The 22,941-nt window shown below is 39.1% G+C and overlaps 1 protein-coding gene across 7 annotated transcripts in view; it reads right to left on the reverse strand.

The window, feature by feature from the left end:
• LOC123361996 (amyloid beta precursor protein) overlaps positions 1-22,941 on the reverse strand; it is a 322,259-nt gene that overhangs the window by 137,751 nt on the left and 161,567 nt on the right. For all 7 annotated transcript variants that reach the window (XM_045002229.1, XM_045002228.1, XM_045002225.1 and 4 more), the window contains exon 6: positions 5,062-5,264. In XM_045002229.1, the coding sequence (XP_044858164.1) occupies positions 5,062-5,264 (203 nt within the window). The remainder of the gene's footprint in view (positions 1-5,061; positions 5,265-22,941) is intronic.

Raw genomic sequence — 22,941 nt, forward strand, 5'->3', positions numbered from 1 at the left:
GCAACGGCAGGTTACAAACACATTCAAAATGCCACATCAAGCACCACCACTTCAATTCTTTCCTAAATATTTAAACAAATCTGTTTGAATTAAGGTATGGTAAAATCATTACTAACTGGCAACGCTACGAAAACCAGGTGGTCAAGCCTTTGCTGAATTCCCCACATCTGCTGAATGGTGTGTGTGCAAGCTGCCAAATGTTCAACAGGTTGCTGTATTGGCCCTGCTGCTTGCCTTTAAAAAGGCTCTAATTGACCGATATGTTGACAGGAAGCATTAAACTCAAAACAAGATCTAATTGCTTTTTCTTTGATGTAAGGGAAGAAAGGAACCATGTTGCTTATCAACGGCCATGCTGAAGGAGAACAGAAATGGAATCACAAACAATTACACATCATGGGAGAACAGAGTTTCTCCATGATTCAGTCAATCCTAGCAAAAACTCCCCGGGACCTCGATATGTCAGTGTCATTTTCTGGTTCTGAAACAATTTATAGTGTATTAAGGCCGTGATGTCAGCGGAACCAGAGCTGATCTGCTAGTTATGACTGGTCTTCAAAGTGACTTCCCCGGTTTGGTATGTAGGTTGGGTGAAGAGCCTGCATTCTTGCACTCTGCAGAAATCAGTCACTCAGCTTTAAGAATACAAATTCAGGGATAACATCTCCCAGCATATGGGGGTGGGAAATATAGAACTGAAAAGGGCTGGCTTCTGGGTTCCCTAGAGCCTGTGACCTCAAGCCCACCAGTCAAGGTACACAACTTCCTCAGCCAGACTTACAAATTGATAACCAGTTAGTGGCACAGATATATACAGAATCCTGGACTCCTGATTCCGGTGTTCAATCTATCTGAAAACCTATAGCATACATGCCCTTGTCAGACAAAAGCATGTGCATATCACTAAGTATTGTGCTAGGATAATGGAAAGGAATTCACCAAAGCCATCCTTTCTATAGTCTCTTTAATAAAGAAAAACCCGCTAAAAAACATGTTTGCCACAGGACATGAAATAACAGGTTGCCATCTGTCAAGGTGCAGTGGCTGAGTGGTTTAGGCACCCGATGACAATCCTGATAGCCATGGGTTTGATTCTTACTCAATCTCTCCCTGAAAAGCCACTTCCAGTTCACCCAGATGCAAAATGGGTACCTGATCCATTGTGTTAGGGCAGTCATAGGCCTGCAGACATGATGCTGGCCACATCACTCCCTTGTGTACTGCTGGCTAGGTAACTGACGTGCCTTTATTGTGTCAGCTACTGGCTCAAGAGAACTTTCATGCTATCTGGCATTTTCCAGACAAGACTAAAATTGTTTTTCTCCTGATGGTTGGAAATATATTTGTGAGCTGTTTTGCTATGGGTATTTTGGTCACTACTAGTTAAAACATGCTTAGGAATAAGAAACAGCATAACATGTTGAAACTACAGCAGACAGCATGAATGTCTTCATGATATCGTTTCAGTTTCTGTACATGCTTTATTTATTTAGGGTTTGATCCAATGCCCATTGGCGTTAATGGGAGTCAGTCCATTTACTTGGTTGGGCTTTTCGTCACCCGTTATCAGAAGAGTTTAATTTATGGTCTGAGAAGAAAACAAGCCTCCACTGATTTGACATGGGAAAGATAACTCCTATAAAACATGAAGAACTTCTTCCCACATTCTTTAATGATAGATCTAAAAACAATTATGTCTCCAGAAAGTATAAGGAAGAAATTGGATGTGCAATCAGCAGGGAGAGTATTTACTCCTGGGGGAATTCTGAACCCTGGAATACATGCAGAATTCATGTCCCCTGCAGATCCCCCACACCCTAACCCCGCAGAATAATACATTGCCAGGGAGGTGCTGCAATTACACCTTTCACCCATCAGGGCTGCTATGGCACCAGAAGAGAGGGAAGCCAGCTCAGAGCCAGAGCAGCCAGCCGTGTATAGAGAGGGGGCAGAAGCTGCTTTCCAGCGTGCCCTGTATTGTTACAGACATACTTACTGACAGGTATTTTGAAATAAATTACCAACCCTATTTTGGCATAGAATTCTTTGGCGCAGATTTCCCCCGGGAGTAAATACACTGAATAAACTTCATTGCCCTAACCCTTTGGAAAAGTGAACTTAGTTTTACTTGTAACCCAAATGGGTTAAATCTAGTCAGCCACCCATGGCAAAGAAGCCCTATCTACAAGGGTTCTCAAACATCTTCCTTAGCATGGACCACATCTTAATAGAGAAAGTCTCATAGACCCTCCCCCCTTCCTATTTGCAATCATGAAGATCAACTCTCCTCCCATGTGCGACAGAATAACATCGCTGTGTCAACCATCAACATCTTCCTGTAACTGATTAATTTCCTCATGTATTTTTAGCTTCTTTCAATGCATTTTACCAGTGGAAACAAGGAGATGAATGTATACTGCAGACCACCAGTTATTGGTCTGTTGTCCCAGGAAGACAACCCTGTCATCAGAGCTGCAGAAGCAGTTGTGGCAAAATTTGACAATGAAAGTTTAGTCATCTCAACGAAATAACCAGGGACAGCCATGTACATGCAAATAATTTGGTACAAGTATCAAGAGAGGTCTCATACTTAAAGAGAGATGAAGATGCTGAAGGTCAGATGGGCTGAAGTGCCTCAGGAGAGCTGCACAGGGAATCTGGCATCGAGCCTGATTATACTAGACTTGTCTGCAGTCAAACTCTTGCCTCCATGACACTTCATGCATTTTACCAATTTTACATGCAAAAACTAAAGATGATTCTCTTTAGGCTCTTAAAACCAGCACCACTAAATGACAATGTTTATATGTTACAGTCTATTTTTATATAAATTCAATGTGTTGCTTCACCTTTTTTGTAGTTTATTTTCACACTAAACATCCTAGTTGCCTGAAGACTGAACATCTTAACCTCTTTGAAATTTCAGCTTCGGTAAAAGACATGCTGTACCTAATTTGTTCTCATTTCCACTCATCCCAAATCCCATTGAAGTGAAGTGTATCTTTTTTAATATTCATTTACCAGTGAGGACAGGGTGTTTCATCCCTGGGCAATAAGAGCTCACATATGGAAATACAGGTAAGCAGTTTAAAGATTTAAACTGGGATTTTTACTTTCGTCTAACACTGGTTCTCCAGTGACTGAATCAAAGACTCAAGAGACAGAGTTCGGATAAATAAGAGCTTTTTCTGCCTAAGAAGGAAGCCCTGGCAAATCAATTTTACTCAAACATCAATTCATTTGATCATAGCACTCACCTGAAACAGGGAGAAAAAATAAGGAAGGACAGAAAATGTTAATAAAGGAACCGTATCCTTTCCAGATTAGCTACTTACTGTATATATTCATTCATAAACCAAATATTTTTGGTAAAAAAATTATGCATCAAAGAGCAGGGGTCGGCTTATAAACAGGTCTACACCAAAATTTGATGATTTTAAACCCTATGGAATCATTGAATTGAATATCTAATACACTGTTGTTTTCTTTACTTGGAGCCCCTCAGCTCCCTGTGGCCGCAGTTTGCCGTTCCCAGCCAATGGGAGCTGCGGGAAGTGGCGCCACTTCCCGCAGCACCCATTGGCTGGGAATGGTGAACCGTGGCCACAGGGAGCTGAGGGGCTCCATGCCTGCAGATGCTCCAAGTAAACAGAATGTCCCGACCCGCCCATGGCTTACCCTGACGGGCCAGGTGCCAAAGTTTGCCAACGCCATAAATATAAGGTCGGCTTATGAAAGGGTCATATCGTTTTTGCTATTTTTACCTAACCATCTTGGGGGGTCGGCTTATAAATGAACAGGCTAATGAATGAGTATATAGGGTAATACCATTCAATTATATGCATATTTCATCATGGAATGAAAATCAGAGCTAAGATTGATCCTGTGCTGTCCTCCCTACCACCAAACAACAAACATCAGCCAACAGGGCAGAACAACCCTGCCACAGGGAAGGGATAGGAAGGTCAGTGTGGGTTTGCGTACACTTTTAATTTGCAAGGGTCTGGGTCCCTCAATTCCAATAGCAGCAGGAAAAGACTAAGGGAACCAGGACTGAAATGTCCGTGTTAGTTCCACTACGACCATTTCATGGTCATTTTGTCTCTGAATGTTTTAAGTTGCAACTCCTTCCATTTTAACTCATACGAACTTAGCTTCTTTTATGTTTTGTCCTGGCTTTTACCTGTGTCTCATTTCTTAGGAGGTAGAAGATCATCATAAAGACATTTGGTAAGTACAATGCTACCAGGGAGATGAGCAATATAGAAAACTAATACCTGGATTATATAAATATTACACCATACAGAACAGTTCCAAATCATATAGAAATCTAGGAAGAGCTCCTTTAAAGAATAAATTGTACAAGGGAAGAGGAACAGAAAAAAAAATTCTACCATGATTTGGATTGTCAAATTGCCTATGGATAGGCTAATATTCAAATTTATAAAAAAAATTAAATTGCTTTAATGACACCATATAGAAGAGTATACAAATGGAGCATATTTTAAAATCTATTTTACCCCATTTATGTTATTTGTTTGTTTTTTCCCCATAGACAACATACATTATAATTTTGTTTATAATTATTTGTAATCTTTAACCCATACACTAGGTCAACTATAGGATTTTTTAAATTTAATTATTTGCTTATTATTGAGAAATGCTGGGCATAAAAAATCCAAATAAAATAGCTAACCAGAAAATGTTAATGTAAGACAATGTCCTACCTAATAGTGCTTTCTACCACATCTTTTCCACTTGATATCAACATTCCCTTTTCTTTCACAATAATTGTTTTACCAGCATACAACGCTGTTTCTTCTCATGTAGTTTACTATGCTGTTTGTGAAAATAATCTCAATAAAATATGTGGCAATCACTATCCATGTATCCTAAGATTAGATATAAAAGGAAAAAAACTTGCAAATCATATAAAGACAAAGCATAATGATGTAGCAACTTAGGATATTTTGCTGTTTGGAACATTTTTAGCAGTAAAGGGCAAATACACACTAGTAAGATCAATTCCGCAGACCCCAATCTAAACAAACATTAATTTACCTTTAACAACCTCTTCTACCGATTCGGTAGTAGTGGTGGTTGTGGTAGCAATGCTAGTAGTTCTTTCCGTGGCCTCTTCGTACTGTTCCTCTGCCTCTTCTTCAATCTCATCACCATCATCGTCATCATCATCAGCATCGTCATCCTCCACGTCCGTTACTTCCTCCTCTTCCTCTGGCTGCTCTTCTACCACCTTGTCATCACTGAAACAATCAACAGTTTTTGTTGAGTCAGCAATAAAACACCTACTACATGAGAAATTGGACAACAGCTTATTCAGAACCTCGTGGAAGTGTGACCAGGAAGCCCTCTCTCAAAAAGTATGAGCCTGGAACTCTGGAGAGCAATGCAGTGAGATTTAATGCATATATTGAAAATGAAACAGTAACAAAAGATAAATATGGATTTTGTTCTGCTGCTAGTGTAGCAGGATACCAATATGAAGCCCATTTCCATGCACTGGAAGGGGAAAGGCCCTGTATTAATCATACCAGATTGTGCCAATTGATTAGTATAACAGAATATCAGGGTTGGAAGGGACCTCATCTAGTCCAACCTGCTGCTCAAAGCAGGACCTTTCCCCAAACAGATTTTTGCCCCAGATCCCTAAATGGACCTGTCAAGGACTGAACTCACAACCCTGGGTTTAGCAGGCCAATGCTCAAACCACTGAGCTATCCCTCCACCCTTATGTCTTGGGTGTGCATGTTTTATGCTGCTCTTGGAGATCAGACAGTTGCTTTGCACTGGAATTCTGTAAAATGACTGAGGTGGGTTCAAACAGATGAATGAATTATCATCAGAAAATGATGTGAATGAGTGATAATAACAATCAACTTACTCAAACTCACATGCTATTATTATTTGTATCCTGGTAGCTCCCATTATGTGCTAGGTGCTGTTCAAACCATATTAAGACATGGGACAAAATCATAAGACACTGGAACTAAGGGCTTGTCTACACAGGAGCATCCTGGAGAATTAATCCAAATTAAGAAAAAGGTTGAATTTGAAGTGGATTAGTTAAACCACATTAAATCCTAGTGTGGATGATAAAAGCGACAAAGAGTCCTGTGGCACCTTATAGACTAACAGAAATATTGGAGCATAAGCTTTCGTGGGTGAATACTCACTTCGTCAGACGCATGTGTGGATGATGTTATTCAGAATTAAAGTGGCATTTATCCAGTTTAGCTTAATTCACTTTGGTACTCAGGTGGGACAAACAAGAGTGTCTGAACCACAACCACAATAGACTCTCTTGTTTAAGCACAAGGCAAGCTAAGGTTTTGCAACCCTGTAGTGTGTCTTGGGCAATGGGTCTCACCTATTACATACTGTGACCTTCTTCCCACTCCAGGACAACCCATCCTTTTAGCAATATGGGAAGAGCAGGGTGGTCATGACCCTCTGCCACCTGGTTGTGACTTCCAGGTTGAGAGACCCCTAGTCTTGGACATTTTCCCTAAGAATCCTGAAAGTAAGGCTTCTATGGTTTCTGACTGTAGGGCTCTGAATAAACATAAACAGTAATGGAACAAACAAAGGAAAGCCAATTTAGAAGGCGCAGGGAAAAGCACTATAAAAACAATTTACTTGTAAACATCCAAGATCCAGCTGTGTTTAGCTATATAAAAGCAATTCATTTGCCATGTGAATGCACAACATTTTGTTGTTATATTTGCAGTCCCTAACCACAATCATGTTTTTTGGTGTAGAATTCTAAACAAATCTGATATGTGAACCTGCAGAAAAGTTATTTGCTAGGCCAGGGTCATCTAAAAATATTTAGAGTGGTAAAAATAAGTTCTGCATCTGTTTTAAGATCATCAGTGTAAGTAGCACATTTTTGATAGTTTGTAGACAATTCATGAGAACGAACACAAATCCACATAGCAGTTACTTGTATTTGGGAGCACAAATATTGAATTCAGTGTGACTAAGAAATGATCAGCAAACAAACAAGGTCTAGCTAGAGACATAGTGAGCTATTTACCTGGAATTCAATTTCTGGAAAACAATACTCCACTTCCTTACATGAAAATTGTGCTTATATACCCCTCATATGAGTGACATATCCTGTATATACTATGTTTTATGCTGGTTGCAATCACTTGACTACACCACAGATGGCCTTGGGTAGACAATAGTGAATTCTAACGTGTAAGACAGTATCAGGACCAGTCACTTGCCTAAACACTTTGGAGCCTCACAGGAGGCACTGTGGTGGGAAGTAAAGAAAGACTATGACGTCTGGGGCAATTAGGCTCCTGCAATTACTCTAAAAACCTAGAGAAGTTAACAATATCCTTTGCACTTTTTTTTAAGCTTTCTAGAAAATTATGTTCTTGCTAAAAGTGTATACTATATTCTACCGGACTCTGCCCCAAGGGCAATATGTCACAGAACTGGTTTTATACACATCACTGCATGGGGAGTACTGTGAAGATAGATTAAAACACACACTTTCTTCCAGAGATTTTGATGTGAATCATTCAGAAGGAACCAAAAGTACTGGATATTGATACAGGATTTGTTTTCTCAAAATGAATTTAAAATCTAAAGGTTTATTTTTGTTCCCCATGGTTCCGAGAAACTGCTGGCTTCTCATTGGACGCACACAACCATCCCACAGACTTCTAAAGTAGGGTTCCAGTCTCACCATAAAAGTAGTCATTACTTTTTCCAATCATTATTGAGAATTTTGAAAATCTGCATCCGAAGACGACTCTTTAGATGATACACGAGTCAGTTTTACTATCAGACATACTTTACTCTTATTAAAGAAAATGAGGAACTGGAGTTGAAGAATCTTAACTTGCATTTTAATTTTGCTTACGGAGAATGTGTCTACAAAGGAACTAAAAATAACACTGAGTACCAGAGAGTAGTCGGACTTTGGCTAAGCCTGATGGTTTCATCATACTGTCCTAAATGTATACAACACAATACTATAAACGGCGCAGGACAAATATGCAACTTAAATATGTGTTGTGATATATCAAGCATATACTACAGAAAACAACTAAAATAACAGTAACAGCACTGTTATACTAGAAATCAACACTAACATACTGTCTCATATACTCCTCAGATTCAACTGTGATAGCAACACTCAATATATTACTACCACAGTACTCAGGGAGCATCCCTCCCCCACACCCTCAAGAAATGACACAGACCTACCAAATAATAGCATCATAGTCTTTTACCACAACCCTGGATTCATATCACTTACTCGAGAGGTTCTCAATCTTTTTTGAATCATGTCCCATCTTCGCTCTTTTTTTTTTTTTTTTTAAATTAAACCTGGAGCTGCCCCACCCACAGCTGGGAGAAACCAGGTGCCCCAGTTGAGAACCACTGAGCTACGCTATAAAGGCAGAGTTTGTTCAGGTGCTGTGCCAAAAGGGGTTCAAGTCTCAAGTTTTGGTATTATTTTAAATATTTATATTCACAGATGTAGACTTTGAACCAAATTTTGGTGCTGTTATCCGAGATGAGACTGCGGCAAATGCGTGGTAATGCCAACACTGAGTGCTAGTATTATGGTGCTTCTGTGAAAAATGATGTATTCTATACTGTACATGGCCTTAACATTCTCACTCCCAAGACAGCTCAAATGCTTTAACTGTTGTTCAGGACAGAAGAGATGCAGTGAAACACCCCAGCTAAGTAATCTTTTTCTTTTTTTTTTTTAAATAAAAAGTCATGCTTGGTTTTGTTGCATTAGTTTTTCTGGCACTTATTATTAGTGATAATTTCACAGCACCCAATAGTCTGATAGGCACTTCACAGCACCAATAAAGACCCACAATCTCTGTGCTGAGATTGGACCCAATCCTGCAACTCCTTGCATGTGTGGCAGATTTCCTGCATCCATGCAGAACCCCCTGACTTCAATGGGCTTTGTGGGGGCACAGGGGTCCACACACAGAACAAGCTGCAGAAACCACATTGGAGTTTAATTTCTGACAACGGAATATCTCAACAACAATAGGATGGGATTGGGGGAAGGATGAGATGGACTACAACAAAAATTACAGTTACTCAGACAAAGGTGTGGACAGCACAACATAGTTTAAAAAGTGTGTGTGTGTGTGCGCGCGCATCACATTGAACGTGGGTATTCATGAGAGGCCTGAATGAGGAGTGGGTCGGGGGCTTACAGACTAGCTCACAAATGGAATGAAGTTAAATTCCAATCGTATGGACTACAACTGCAAATTTTAAAATGGTACAGATCCCTTTATATAGTGCACAACTTGAACTGCCAACTACTTTCTCTCAGTCATGGTAAATACTCTTATTCCCTCTGACTCTGCACCCAAATTTGGCATCAGAGTGATGCTGTTTCCAGCTATTGTAATATACCCATCACCTTGGTTCCAAGTTACATCAAGAGTTTTGAAAGAAAGAGTTGTTATAGAAGGCAGTTAAGAAAGAAAATATTTGTACCTATCAGCTCAAGAGTTTCTTTATGTTTTATTTAACATATTGTGCAGGTGTGCATACTTCATGTTGATATTGCATTTTACTACTTTGCTAAGCAAACGTGACTCAATCTTGTCGCTTTTGGAACCCTGATCCTTCAACAGCTGTTTCTGTGTGTTCCCTTGACACTATCTTAGCCAGCACCACAGACTGCAGTGTCTAGTTTACAAGATATTGTTGACATTTTGACTCAGTGTAATGATGGTGGTGACAGGATTTTTCAGAGGCGGTTCAAGACATTACTCGATATACTGGAAAAGTTCACATATTTGTGAAGCCTTACCACTATCTGAATTTTACAGTTCAGCAGCAAGCAACAGGGATAAATTGCTAGACGTGAATATGGCTTTGAAAATATCTGCAAAGTTCATAAAATCAATATTAGTGTCTCACAGTCTCATGTCAACAAAAATGTTGTAGTAATTAGGGATAGTAATTTGTATTAACAGACAGACACATGGGGCCTTAAAAGCAACCTTGACCTGTCTCAAACTCCTTACACAGGGAATATTAAAATTTCCTCACCATGGAAACGTTTCTGCTCTGAAGCACTGGGGAAGTAAACTAGATCGTAATGTAAATCATCTCTCCCCTGCGTATTGTATTGTCAAACAGGATATGGTTAAGAGGTATTACAGTAATACCATTCTTATACTCACGGAACCACTGGTGTTTCAGGCAAATTCATGAGGTAAGCAATTCCACTTGTATCTCTGTTTTAAATAAAAGCATATCAACCATTTTAGGTCTAATGGGCCAATGTCTGTCCTCAAACATGCACACGTACAAGTCCCACTAACATGCATCTCTGAACATATTTAAAGGAAGAATTTAGCCCACAGATATGCACTGATTATTCAGTATGTTATTTTTTTAAATCCACCACTTTGCTAGGACCTAACACAAACTTAATCTTATTCTGCTCATTCTAAGACCTGTGCGCAGTACTGATGACTTCATGGATGCTGGACAAGCCTATAAATAAAATTGAGTGATGCCAACTACTGTGCTTCTAGAAAAAAGACAAAATCAGCAAAGGAAAGTTTTCTTTTAGTCTTCTAGCAAGCTATGAAACAAAGGAAGCAGGAATACAAATTTAAAAGGACTATTACCTGGTCTTTTTAATTATGCTTCAGTAGTTGTGGCACTACATTACAAACTCTGTTTTAGAAGTTTCTGTCTCTGCCGCAAAGATTTTCAAGCTAATACTTGGTAAAAAGTTTCAATCAAGAATTGATATTTAAAATTTAAGCTTACTGTTTTAAACTCACAGGGAGGTTACATTTTAATCACAATTCTGTCAGATACCAAGTTTAACAAAATGTATATTTAAACACTAGAAAAAAATCAAAAGGTTTTGCAAGAAGCAGCACTAAATTTAGTGTAAAGAGTATATCTGGTTGCAAATCAACATGTTTTAATGGCTCTGAACCAATAAGAATCAACTTTCTTTAGGGGAAATAAAAAAAAGTACGAATGCAAAACATGATAAAAAGCAATGTTTTAAATCAACATTTCTGCTTGATTTAAATCATGATCAAAATTGTGATTTCAATCACTTTGATTTAAATCAATCTGCCCAGTCATCCCCAACTTTATACTGCAAAAAATCAAAATGATGATCAGATGAAATATTCTTGCATGCGCACACACAAAAAATCCCATCAGCTTCACAGATGTTCTGGAAAACATTTAATAAAATATTACATCCAAAAAGCTACATTAAAAGAACTTTAAGGGCTCGTCCAGACAACAATTAGTGTCCAGCAATCTGGGGTATAAATCTATGTTGCAGTAGCTTGCTGCACAATATCTGTCCATGTGGAACCTGCCACCATGAACTAAAAGTTCCCTACTGCATTTCAATCTAGTTTGCTTTGTAAAGGAAGTAGATCAAACAAAGTACACTATGGAACTTTTAGTGGGCTTGGTTCGCATGAACAGTTAATGCATGTCAAGCTAGTGCAAGGTAGATTGACACCCCAGCTTTCCATGCACTAACTGTTCACCTAGACAAGCCCTAAAGGTTACCGAGTCAAGCATTCACAAGTTTAGAAATGCCAGAATTAAGGTGTCTGTGCAATTTTAATTTGCCCCACCCCCAAGTGGTAATCATGATAGTCTTGAATTTACACGATCACATACTATTCTTTGCACATGCCTCATCTCTCATTCACTGCACAGGATGAACAATGCTCACTGAATGAGCAGCTATTCAATATTTCATTTTATTCTCATTGTTCAACGTATGGTTCCATGTCTTATTTACTGCATACCATCCAAATCCTGCACTGAATCGAGAATTACTAGTTTCCTCATGGGCTTTTCTATGGCACTCATCATTGTAGTATCTCAGTGGATTCATCTTTACTTTCCCTCATAAGGGTATAGTGGTATTATTTCCATTTTACAGATGGGGAATGAAGGCAGAGACACAATATCAAGAGTGTCCACTAATTTTGAGTGCTCAGTTTTAGACGCTTATGATGAGTTTTCAGAGAAAGTAGCATTTTATAGTACTGTATTTGTTCAGATCACAGCTCCCAATGACTTTAGTTGCAGTTGAGAGTGCTCAACTCTTCAAATCAAACACCAGGTGTCTCAAATTGTGCACGCAGAAAATGATGACTACTTGATTAGTGGCCACCTGCAAAAAGTTTGGTTTAAGTGACTTGCCCAGCATCATACAGGATCTCTGTGCCCGAGGCAGGGATAGAATCCAATCCTCCTGGGTGACATTCAGTTGCCTAAACCTTGAGAACATCCCTTCACTCTTCTTGCAATGCCACCCTCTCTCCCCCATCTTGTTCACTAAACACCTTCCAAATTTTGAAGCAAATGAGGCAGGGAACTTGTGGAAAAATATCATTTCATCATGCAGCTAAGGAATATATCATAATGCATACACAAAGGCAACTGTCTGGCATTTTCTAGCCTTTGGGTGTTTCCTTTCCAACTTCAACATTCTTTGAATGTAATATTTTGCATGCATGTAATTTCCTAAGTTTTTAAAGAAACAAACTAAAAAAAATAAGAAGTCCATCACGTGGAAACAGCATCAACTCCAACATGGTTCATCGGAAGGATCAGAAAGTTTAGTCCACAGCACAGGAGCTAACACTAACTGAAAGCGATAGTACAGCCAGCCACTAGAGGGAGATGGGGCACATATTTTGCCAGTGGGTATCACAGCTGTTCCTTAGCAGCAGAGGAATGTTGAGACTCAAGAACTTTGATTCTGTTCCAGGTCCTAAGTGTTCTCTGCTGGTTTCAAACCTTTACGCCCAACTCCCACTCCCTCACAAGCCTGATCCCTTCTGCTGCTGGGCTCATTCAGCCTGTCTTTGTCCCAGTTCCAGTCTCCCCGTATCCTCTGGTTCCAGTTTTCCATCAGCTCCTCTTGGCTCCCCATTCCAATTGCTCACTCATGACTCCTAGGAAGAGTTTTAGCTCATTTTAGAACTCTTAACTCCTCATCCTTGTCCTATGCCAATGGCCTCTTGTCCCAAACTACTCTACAAGTCCTCTCCCCCTCTGCATTTCAGTCAGGCTACTTCCTCCCCCTCCTCTCGGCTGCCTGGGTGCAAGCAAGAGGTCCATTGAGAGCACAGAAAAGAACATCTCTTTATTCTGTGTTCTGGTGCCTGGTGTCACAGGGCCTGCAGCAGTAACTGCATGAAAAGTCCTGCTCAGCTGTCGCACCTCTGGGCTGGAGGATGCTCAATGTGGACAGATTCCTCTGAGAAGTTAGCTGCAAAATTCTAACAAGTCTCTACTGAGCAAGCATGAACTGAGATTTTCCAGTGTTGTAAATTGGCCAAATCTGCGCAGCTTTTCATGTCAATATGAAAAGGGCTGTCTACTGGCCATATTCCATGTCTCTGCTCCCAAGCACAAAAGCACTAGAGCTTTTCAACCAAATGGTTGAAAGAATTTTTAACATGGGGAAAGCACATTTTCCCCTAACCCTGTTCTGCAAAATCGTTGAACTGTTCTTTTGCTGAAGTTTTCCAAAAAAGTTCAGTCACTGGCAGACAACAAATATGGAACATTTCAGCCTAAATGAGTAGAGCTTCGATTAAGTTATAAGCAACCAAAACGTTTTATAATCAACAATGCTGAGCAACCTTAACTACAGGCATTGCTAGTTGTGCTGCCTATAACAGAACAAATAATGGGTGCAATTATAAAGTTATAACTCGGTCTCTCCTACTTGCTAGGAGTAACTTTTTACCAAAATTAATTTGCAAGTGTCTTTTTGTATTGCTTGTATCTGAAAGCAGTTCTTTTACTCTGATACTTGTCTGAGTCCTCAAAGGATTAAGTGTCATATTTCCAAGCAGGACTGAAATTTTTTAGAGTTTGTATTTTAAAGTGATGGACTGATTCAAATCCCACTTAAGTCAATGGGGAAAGCAAACTATGTCACCCTTGACACTGCAACGTGTTACGGTCAACTGAATTATGAATCCCCCTCCCGTCTCATGTTATTATGTTATCACCTTCTGCATTATCTGTACTTCAGTACTATTCTGTACTAAGTATGCATCTCTCATAATGCACTAGAGTGAATAAAGAACAGAATTGCTAGTGTAATTCCTTTTTTTCCAGGAGAGCTTTTTAATTTGTTTTCTACTCCCATAAAAAGTGGAAGTCAATTTTTTTGTGGGCTTCTTTCAGTGCTGAAAAGGCACAGGTGTAAGAATGTAGGTAGCCACCAGTGCTTTGTCTACAACAGTGCTCTCCCTTGCTGGTCCCTGGTGATGGTGCAGTGGTGGTAAATTTTAAGAAAAGCTTCACTTACCATCAAAAAGACCATAGGGATTATTCAGTGCAGATTTTAGAATTCTGGACTGCTTTATCAGGATCCAGCGTAGTTCATGCGGGCTTTGTAAACTATGTTAGCTAAACCACTTGGGTTGAAGGAGATTATAGATTCATTTGGCAGAACATACGATTGATCTAGTTCTTTGTATTGTATTTCACACACCATCATGTACATCATTAGACCACCTCTACAATTATAACTATATCCTTTAACAGAAAGAAACAGATCAACTAGTTTTCACATATCAAAGTTTAAAATACTTTCTGAAGAAATTCAGAAAATTTCCAGACAAGGCTCCATTAAGACGAGTTAATGTTATAAAAAGATAACCTTTAAAATAAAACATTATAATAGTGTTGTTATGAAAGAAATTTGAAAGACTGAGAATTAAATGAGTTTATCTCACATCACCAGTCACCTACCACCATACCACTTCCTCATTTCAATTAGGGACCACAAACCCTTAAGGATCAGACCATGAATCTAGTAAAGATATAAACAAATCAAAACCACTGAAATATCTCATGAGACACATAATTTTTGGCTCTAGTTCATATTGGAAAAAAATCAACAAGACCAAAGATACATAACTCTAACCTCTCATCTCCCTTGTCACACACTGAAGATGGCTATCAAGCAGAATGAAGATTCTCGTCTGCTTCAGCTTTCTACCCACAGCAAAAAAGTCTCAATAATATCCGTATATAAATCTGAGACCACACAATAAGGCAGGTGGATGGGATGGGGGCAGGGAGTCAGAAGCTGTTTGTGGAAACTCAACTGTGAATTTTTCATGTCCAAATTTCTTTTTCAGATACTTTAAGAAGTATATAGAATTACAAAATTCCAATAGTTTACATAGTTACAACTTTGTAATGATTGTTTCTAACTTTAACTTATCATAAAGCTTTTATCCTGAGACAGATACTATTTAAGGTCTATATCATGCTTTGCAATATATAGCTCTATTTCTTTAAGTCGGAAGGTCATAACCCTTCCATCCAAGTTAACTTTGGTCAGTTAAATGCAGAAGTGTGGTATTAACCTCCCGAAAGATGCTGAAAGTTCACTGAAGTCAAATAGGAGAGCTCATTGCTGACAAACTGAGCCTTCAAGGAAGCAAGAAAGCTCAGCTATTTCCTATTCATTGTTTCCCAGATTAGATTCATTGTTTCTGCACAAGAGCTCGTCCATCACTAAAGTTAACGTTTATACTCAAATGGTGCTTGGAATTGCCTCTGCAATACTATAGCAATTACCTCTCAAAGCAATAAGCTGCTTCATCAGTTCCATTCTTACTCTACTCATCCATTTGCAGAGATTCAACATTATATTTATCTTTCTGGCCTCTCTAATGCTCACATGCCCCTAAGCATTCTGTGCTTTGTTTATTTCAATAGCTTCCATGAAAAGAAAGATTAGTTATTAAAACCATTATGCACCAAAAATGTCTTCAAATCTAAATATTGCAACTTGTCAGCAAGGAGGCAAATACAAGAAATTAACAAATTCTACTATTTAAAATTTTAATCAAGTTTTTAATCTAAAATGTGTAACATATTATTCCAAGAGATGCAAAACATATGCAGGAACTTTATTATGTTCATAAATAACAGAATAGATTTAACAGCCACAGGTACCATAGTTTTTAAAAAAAAAGTTAAAGGAAAACTCCAGTGTTTTAATCTTTAAAAATGTTTATACAGATATGAATTATAAAATGTAGAGTACAGATCTTCCTTAGGAAACTGTGCATCTAAAGAACATGGATGTTAAAAAAGACTGCACTCACTTTCAATAGCTTACATGAGTATGATGTTTCATCTTAATTACTAGTATAATTCTCATAACTATGATTTGTCACAAAACTTCAAAAAGCTACAAACTTGGGGTTGTCTGAAACCCTGTCATCTGAAATTCAAAAACGTATTTCCCATCCCCCACCCAAAAAACAAATATTAACCAAAAACAAACAAACAAACCAACCAAAAAATACCCCAACCAACCATTCTCCTCCCCCTTGGAATGTAATTTTTCCAAAATGCAGATTTACCAAGTTTTGGATGTCCTACAAGCTAATTAGATAATTGTGGTTTACCTGTACATATTATATATAAAACTAACCAGACATAAAAAAGAAAATATGTTTATTACCCCTCAAAAATTCATAGGTCCAATAAAAGATATAACCTCACCCAGCCTGTGTCTCTCATATCTAGATAGATAAAATTCTAAAGAAGGCCTACAGTTAAAAACTCTATTGCTGATGCTAGAAGAGGTCAGTCCTAGCATGGGCATCCATATCTTAGCTGCCATCCAGGGATACAAGGTGAGAGGTAGCTAAGCTCTGGATCCCAGGCCAGTCAAGGCTTGTAAGATATTCACAAAAGCTTCTGTGTAGAGAGTAATTCAAAGCCCTACCAACAGAAATCCCATTATTGCATAAGGAGAGAGTCATTCAACATTGATAGCCCCATCTTTCAAGGCTCTGTCCTGGCTTTTCAGTCTTTCAAACACCTGATACAAAAAGGATGCTGTAAAAGCAGCAAAGAATCTGTGGCACCTTATAGACTAACAGACATTTTGGAGCATGAGCATGAATACCCACTTTGTTGGATGCAAGTAATCCACAAAAGGATGCTGTAATCCACAAAAAAGCTGCAACGGAGCATGCTCACACTCTAAAATGAAAGTTACAATACAAAGTGGAGCCCCTATAACAGAATGCAGTCCACTATTCTAAACTGCACCATTCTTGAGTTGCACGTGGAAGTGAACAGAGTCACCACAGAGCAACACAGTTGTGCAGAAGGAAGGCAGCTGCTCCACTGTTTGCCTCTGAGGCAGTCTTCAAGGGTAAAGTTCATTATGGTAGTTTAAGTGGAGGGAGCAAAGCTGTGAATGACTGTTACCAGTGCCACATTTGAGAGTAAAGGTTGCAACCTTTTCGTCAGCTGTACAGGCCAGCAATGCTAAAGTACTTACAAATTCTGAAGCAGTGATGGATCCAAAATACACCCTGAATGGGGATTTTGACAAGAGACACTGTGCTGCTTAGTAGGGATCTGGTTAGACCTAATTTTATATCCCAACTGGAACTGACTAGACCACAGCCAATCCAAACCTGACCTGAGCCTGAGAGCACTGAGTTGTTTTCATACCCAACGTGACCCTTGTAGTCAGGTCCTGTTGGGTTTGGCTTGCAAGGGTGTACTTAGGGAGCCCCTCCCCACTCTCTTACCTGCCCTTAGCACTGGCGGGCACCTCCCTTCAGGGCTCCCGCACCCCAGCAGCAGTGCACAGGGCAGGAGCAAAGCATCCTTGTGAGCTAGTGAGGTAACCTTGCCACCGCCATGCCTGCTTCCAGCATGGGGTGTGCCATAATGTGGCATGGTGCCTCCCCTATTACCCTGGGAAGCTGGCTGAGCTACCCTATTCACCTGTGCCCTGGCACATGCTCTCACACAGGAGCCAGGCAAGGAGAGAGGCGGCAGCAGGGAAGACTCAACAGCAACAGTAGCTGCTCTGGGGATCCTGTGCAGCAGCCCCACCCTCTCCTCCATCCAGAACCAGCACTAAAAATCTCACTGTCATTTGCATATGCACTGTCTTACTGCCAACTTACATGTTAAGTAGGCTTCAAATACTTTTGCAGCATAAACGTACATAAGAATCGTTCTTTTTTCTTCAACCACAAGCAATCAGTGGAGGGGGTAAAACAATAAAAGCCTTTTATGTAAGCAGCACATAATAGACACTTGAACAAGGCACACTGGGGACCTGCTGACCAAGTAGAATATTCCAAAAAAATATGTAATACCAGGTACAACTGATGAGGAACCTTCAACCACCACCGATGACCATTCCAGATAAAACCCACCTGCAGTGGAACAAACAAAGTACATCCAAACACTGTTAATGGACAACACAATGCAGCACAGCAAGCGCAGCTGCAATTCAACAGAAGAAGAATTAAAACAACGTGACGGGTATAAAGCACACTGTGAACAGTTAGAGCAGCTAGGAATGTGACAAAGTGGGGATTCATCTGTTTCAAACTGTGAGCTCCATTTTGTTTTGTGAACCCCATTCTGTTTCAGGGGCTCCACTTTATACTGTGACTTTCATTTTGGAACATGACCATGCTGTGTTGCAACCTTGTTTGTGGATTAGAACATCTTTTTTTTTTTTTTGGTAACGGGGCTTGGCATCTAGTAGAAAGACTATCTGAATCAATGCTCAGTGACTCTCCCCTTCTGGAACAATGGGTTGTCTACTGGTAGGGCCACTGCGTTTGAATTACTCTCTACACAGAAGCCTGGGGATGGAGAGGGGAACTGGAGCCTGTAACTCCTTCAGCAGAAGCACATGAGCAAAAGGGGGACACAGACTGTTTTAAAAGTGGGTGGCTTCAATAAGCCGGATGCGCCCATTGGCACATACCAGAAAAAAAGGGAGGGGCAGGAGAAATAGAAGGAGGAGAAAACTCTGCCTAGTCTAAGGACACTGACCAAACCTACGACTCAAGAGAAGGGGTGAGATCAGAATAAGGGGGACTGTGTTCAAGATTTTGTTGTTTTTCACAGATCTGTAACTCTCAAAGTGCTTACAAGAGTAAAGAGCTTATAGTTTAAAAAAATTCCTTTGCTAAGACCTTGCTTTTCTGCCACATCGTCCCTCAAGGGTTTAATTAGGAACCAGAGCTCCCACAGCAGGTGGACTCTGAGGGGAACATGTCTAAGCAACTGGGGGGGGGCCGAATAGGGCTGAGGGTCTGGTTTTGGAGTCTAGGGCAGCTGGACTGCAGGGTTCCAATGTCCCGGAAGGGTCTGATACAAAGGTTGAGCCTCTGGGAGTGAGCCTTTGAGACCCAGAGCTAGGGACAGCGACCAGTCACTATCCACACTTAGGGGCTTAGAAACATGTGGGATCTAGGAGTTCAGTCACTCACAAAAGACATGTATCTGTCCAGAGAGCGGGTCTGGACTAGGTTCTAAGGAGAAGTATTTGGTAACATTATTGACATAGTTAGTTACTGCATGAAAATTAAAGAAGAGTCAGAAAACCTGCTAATAGCTTCAAACACAAGACAAGACTGATCAGCTTTTAATAAAAAAGAAAACAAACACACACATTATAATTATTTACATATTCAGTTACTCTGCATTATTTAAATGTAAAATTCACTCTGCATTAATTCTAATCAGCTTTTTTGCACTTTTGCAAAAGCACTGCACAAAAATATCAAAATAATATAACTGCAACAAGACGTGCTAAAGAATTCTTAAATTAGAATGATGCTAAAGTCATAGAATAAAATAATGAAGTCTTTTAAAAATAAAATCTAACTTTACTTATCTTTGTATGAATAGAAATGTTTCCACAGTAAATGACAGCTAAGTGCCTGATAAAGCAATTTCACTGATAATTACTGCAGGCTCAAGGACTGCACTTCTTTCTCTATTATATCTCTGAAATCCTATTCCAAAGGCCAATTCCTTACAGTGCAATGAAGATGTTAAAAGCTGTCACTAGAAACTAATGCTGCATTGTGTGTATGACAGTCAGTTTAAGAGACCCAGATAATCTACTACAAATAGGAATACAAATTTATCGACATCGGTATGGGTCACTAAATTACATGCATTCTATTTTTTCTTGAAAGGCTAAGAAAAAGTGCAGTCCAAGTATGCTATAAACTCCAGCTCTTGACAAGATCATTGCACAAAGGAGACATAAAGCTAATTTACTAAATGTATAATTGAGAAAAATGAAAGTAAAAGTCAATACAAAAGTTAAAGTAATAAAAGAAAAACAAACAGACTTCTGTTACAGCTGCATGATTTTGAATAAATTCTTCCCCCAGAAGTCAGGTTCTAGTGGACAAGGTACTGGGACTGGGACTGCGATTCAGGAAACCTGGGTTCAATTCCCAGCTGTGTCACTAACCTGTGGTGTGATCTTGGGCAAGTCACCTTACCTCGCCGTGCATTTGTTTCTCTTTACACTTTCTGTCGTACCTATTTAGATTGTAAAGTTTACAGGGCAGAGATACCAAAATACCCTAGGAACTTGTCAATAAAACAAATACAGATTAGCTGTTTATTTTAAAATTAAATGTACAATAATAAAATGATTAAAATCCTTTTACTGAATCCTTATCCTCCTTTCTCTGCCTGTAGACATTCCTTGACGTTCTGTCATTGCTCCTTTCCTCTTCTCCACCCGCACTTCCACTAAGGTTTCTACCTCCACTTTTATGCGGATTACTTGTAAATTTACCTCTCATTATCTGTCTCCTTGCTCTTCTTGGTTGACCCACTGCTGTCTAAAATGTGCTGTCTCCAAAACTGAACTTGTCTTTCCTCTTAATCTGAATGCCGTAAAAGCTACAAAAGCCACGTCTGAAGGTTCTAACTTCAGTTGTTTTCTCACCACCCATTATGGGGAAAATAAGTGTTCACACTCACATCACCCAACTGATTTGCTAAAGCTTTATCACCGCCCCCACAATTTTGTTTGATCAAATTAAAAGCTATTGAAAAAAAGAGGGATAGAAACAGAAGCTTCATTAATGCAGGAGTTACCAGCAGCTTCTGTACTTTTTATACAGTATCACATAATATACACATACAGGAAGAGATAGTAAGCTTTTTGGAAGGTGTCATGATGAAAGGAACACTGTAAATGTAAGGTTACCGACTTATGGTGAAACTACATGGAGCTACGTAAACATTCCAAACAAAGAAAACTGCTTTAGTGGTATAAAAACATTAGTTTAGTGGTATAGTAAGCAATATCAGCATCCCTCCCTACTGACTTAAAACTAAGATTGGAAATCCAAAATTTGAGCAAAATTTCTAATGTTACAGATTAGTAGTCAGATACCGTAGCATAATATATTATATGATTCATGTTTGTTATTCTATCAAGCATACAGCATTTAAACTTACTCATGTTCAAAGTGGGAAATCCTATTTTTGTAACTTGATATTACAGATACTCTAATTTTGATGCAAAAGGCCTCATTAATCATTTTCATGAGTGTATTTTTGGCTGCAAGGCAGAGGAGGGACTGGATGCAGCTTGAGGATTGAAGAACCAGCAAATGAAACTAGTGAATTCGTTTATAAGAATTGCAAATTGTTGAGCTCTTCATCTTAATTAAAGTTCAACTACTTCGTAAAAGTAACGTCACCTTTCCAGATTTGCTGAAGGTATTTCTATATGAAAAAAGCTTTTACTATTCACTTGGAATTTCAGGATTGGATTCAAATGTAACTCCGGTTGATGCTCTAATAGGATATTAGTTTTCTGAAGTCATCCTTGACCTGCTCAATTTAGAATTTGAATTGCTTTATGAGTAGATTCTGTATGCTTCCCCAGTGACAAACATGAACAATTGAAACAAATGGATAATTCAGATTGCTTTATATACATCCCTCATAATTGCTGTTAATTGCTGTAATGGCACCATTATGAGAACATTTTTATTTTGTATTTTTAGATATCTTTGACCAGACATATTAAAGGAGAATATTTCATTTTTGCAAATTTCTCCATTTTTATATAGGAAGAAGTTAATTTGAGGGTTGCAAACTTTTTTCATTCTTAGCCCATATTTTCAACAACTTGAAACCCAATCAGCAATGCATAAACCAAATATACAGAAATTACAAAACGATGCTGTGAAAGCTGGCCTATAAACCTCCTCGAAAGTGAGTTCTATTGCTACGCTTAGGCTGTTAGATGTACTAAGAAAAATCAAAGATTCCAAGACTGAAGATGTCTCCCTCCCTAGATGGGCCAAAAGCAGGGGCCTTGATACTATACTTTTGTGACAAGGAATCAGAGAAAAGACCTTAATTTCATTCATCTGATCCATCCCCTTGCAATTAAAGACCTGTTCCCTGTAAAAGCTTTTTTAGTGCTGTGTTCAACCTAGTGTTCAGTGTTCACCATGATATGGCTTCTACTCCTTCCCCAAAAGACATTTCCACAATTGAATACATGTTCTTGTTAAAGATTTCCCTGATATCCAGTCTAAATTTTTCATTGTCCTAATGTCATTCCATTGCCAATATTAGCCAATTATTCCTAGTTAGAGTCATTTATCTCCATCCTTCATCTTTACATCCCTGAAACACTTGTAGGCTAATATTCCAATTTTAGCCATTGCTAAGGCAAACTATATACATTTAGCATTTTTAATCTTGCCATATACATTTATCCACCCTGCCCCTAATCATTTTTGTTGCTCTTCTCTGAACTCCCTCCAGTCTGCCAGGCTCGTCCTGGTTCTAAGGTGCTGTGAAATGAATGCAGAAGATGAAATTAAATGAAAAGGGATTAATCAGCTGATTTCTGAGATCTGGATTTTATTTCCCCTTTCTAAAATTTGACACAACCAACATTTAAACTCTGCACTTCCTGACTTAATCTAGCATGCTGTGATGTTTGGTTAAATACAGAATCATGACCCTGGATTTTAGTTTAGTAAAGGAGGGTAACTTCCATTGTATCTTAAAATTAATTCACCAGAGATATTTAAGATTTGA

The sequence above is a fragment of the Mauremys mutica genome, chromosome 1, assembly GCF_020497125.1.
Source record: "Mauremys mutica isolate MM-2020 ecotype Southern chromosome 1, ASM2049712v1, whole genome shotgun sequence".
NCBI lineage: Eukaryota > Metazoa > Chordata > Testudines > Geoemydidae > Mauremys > Mauremys mutica.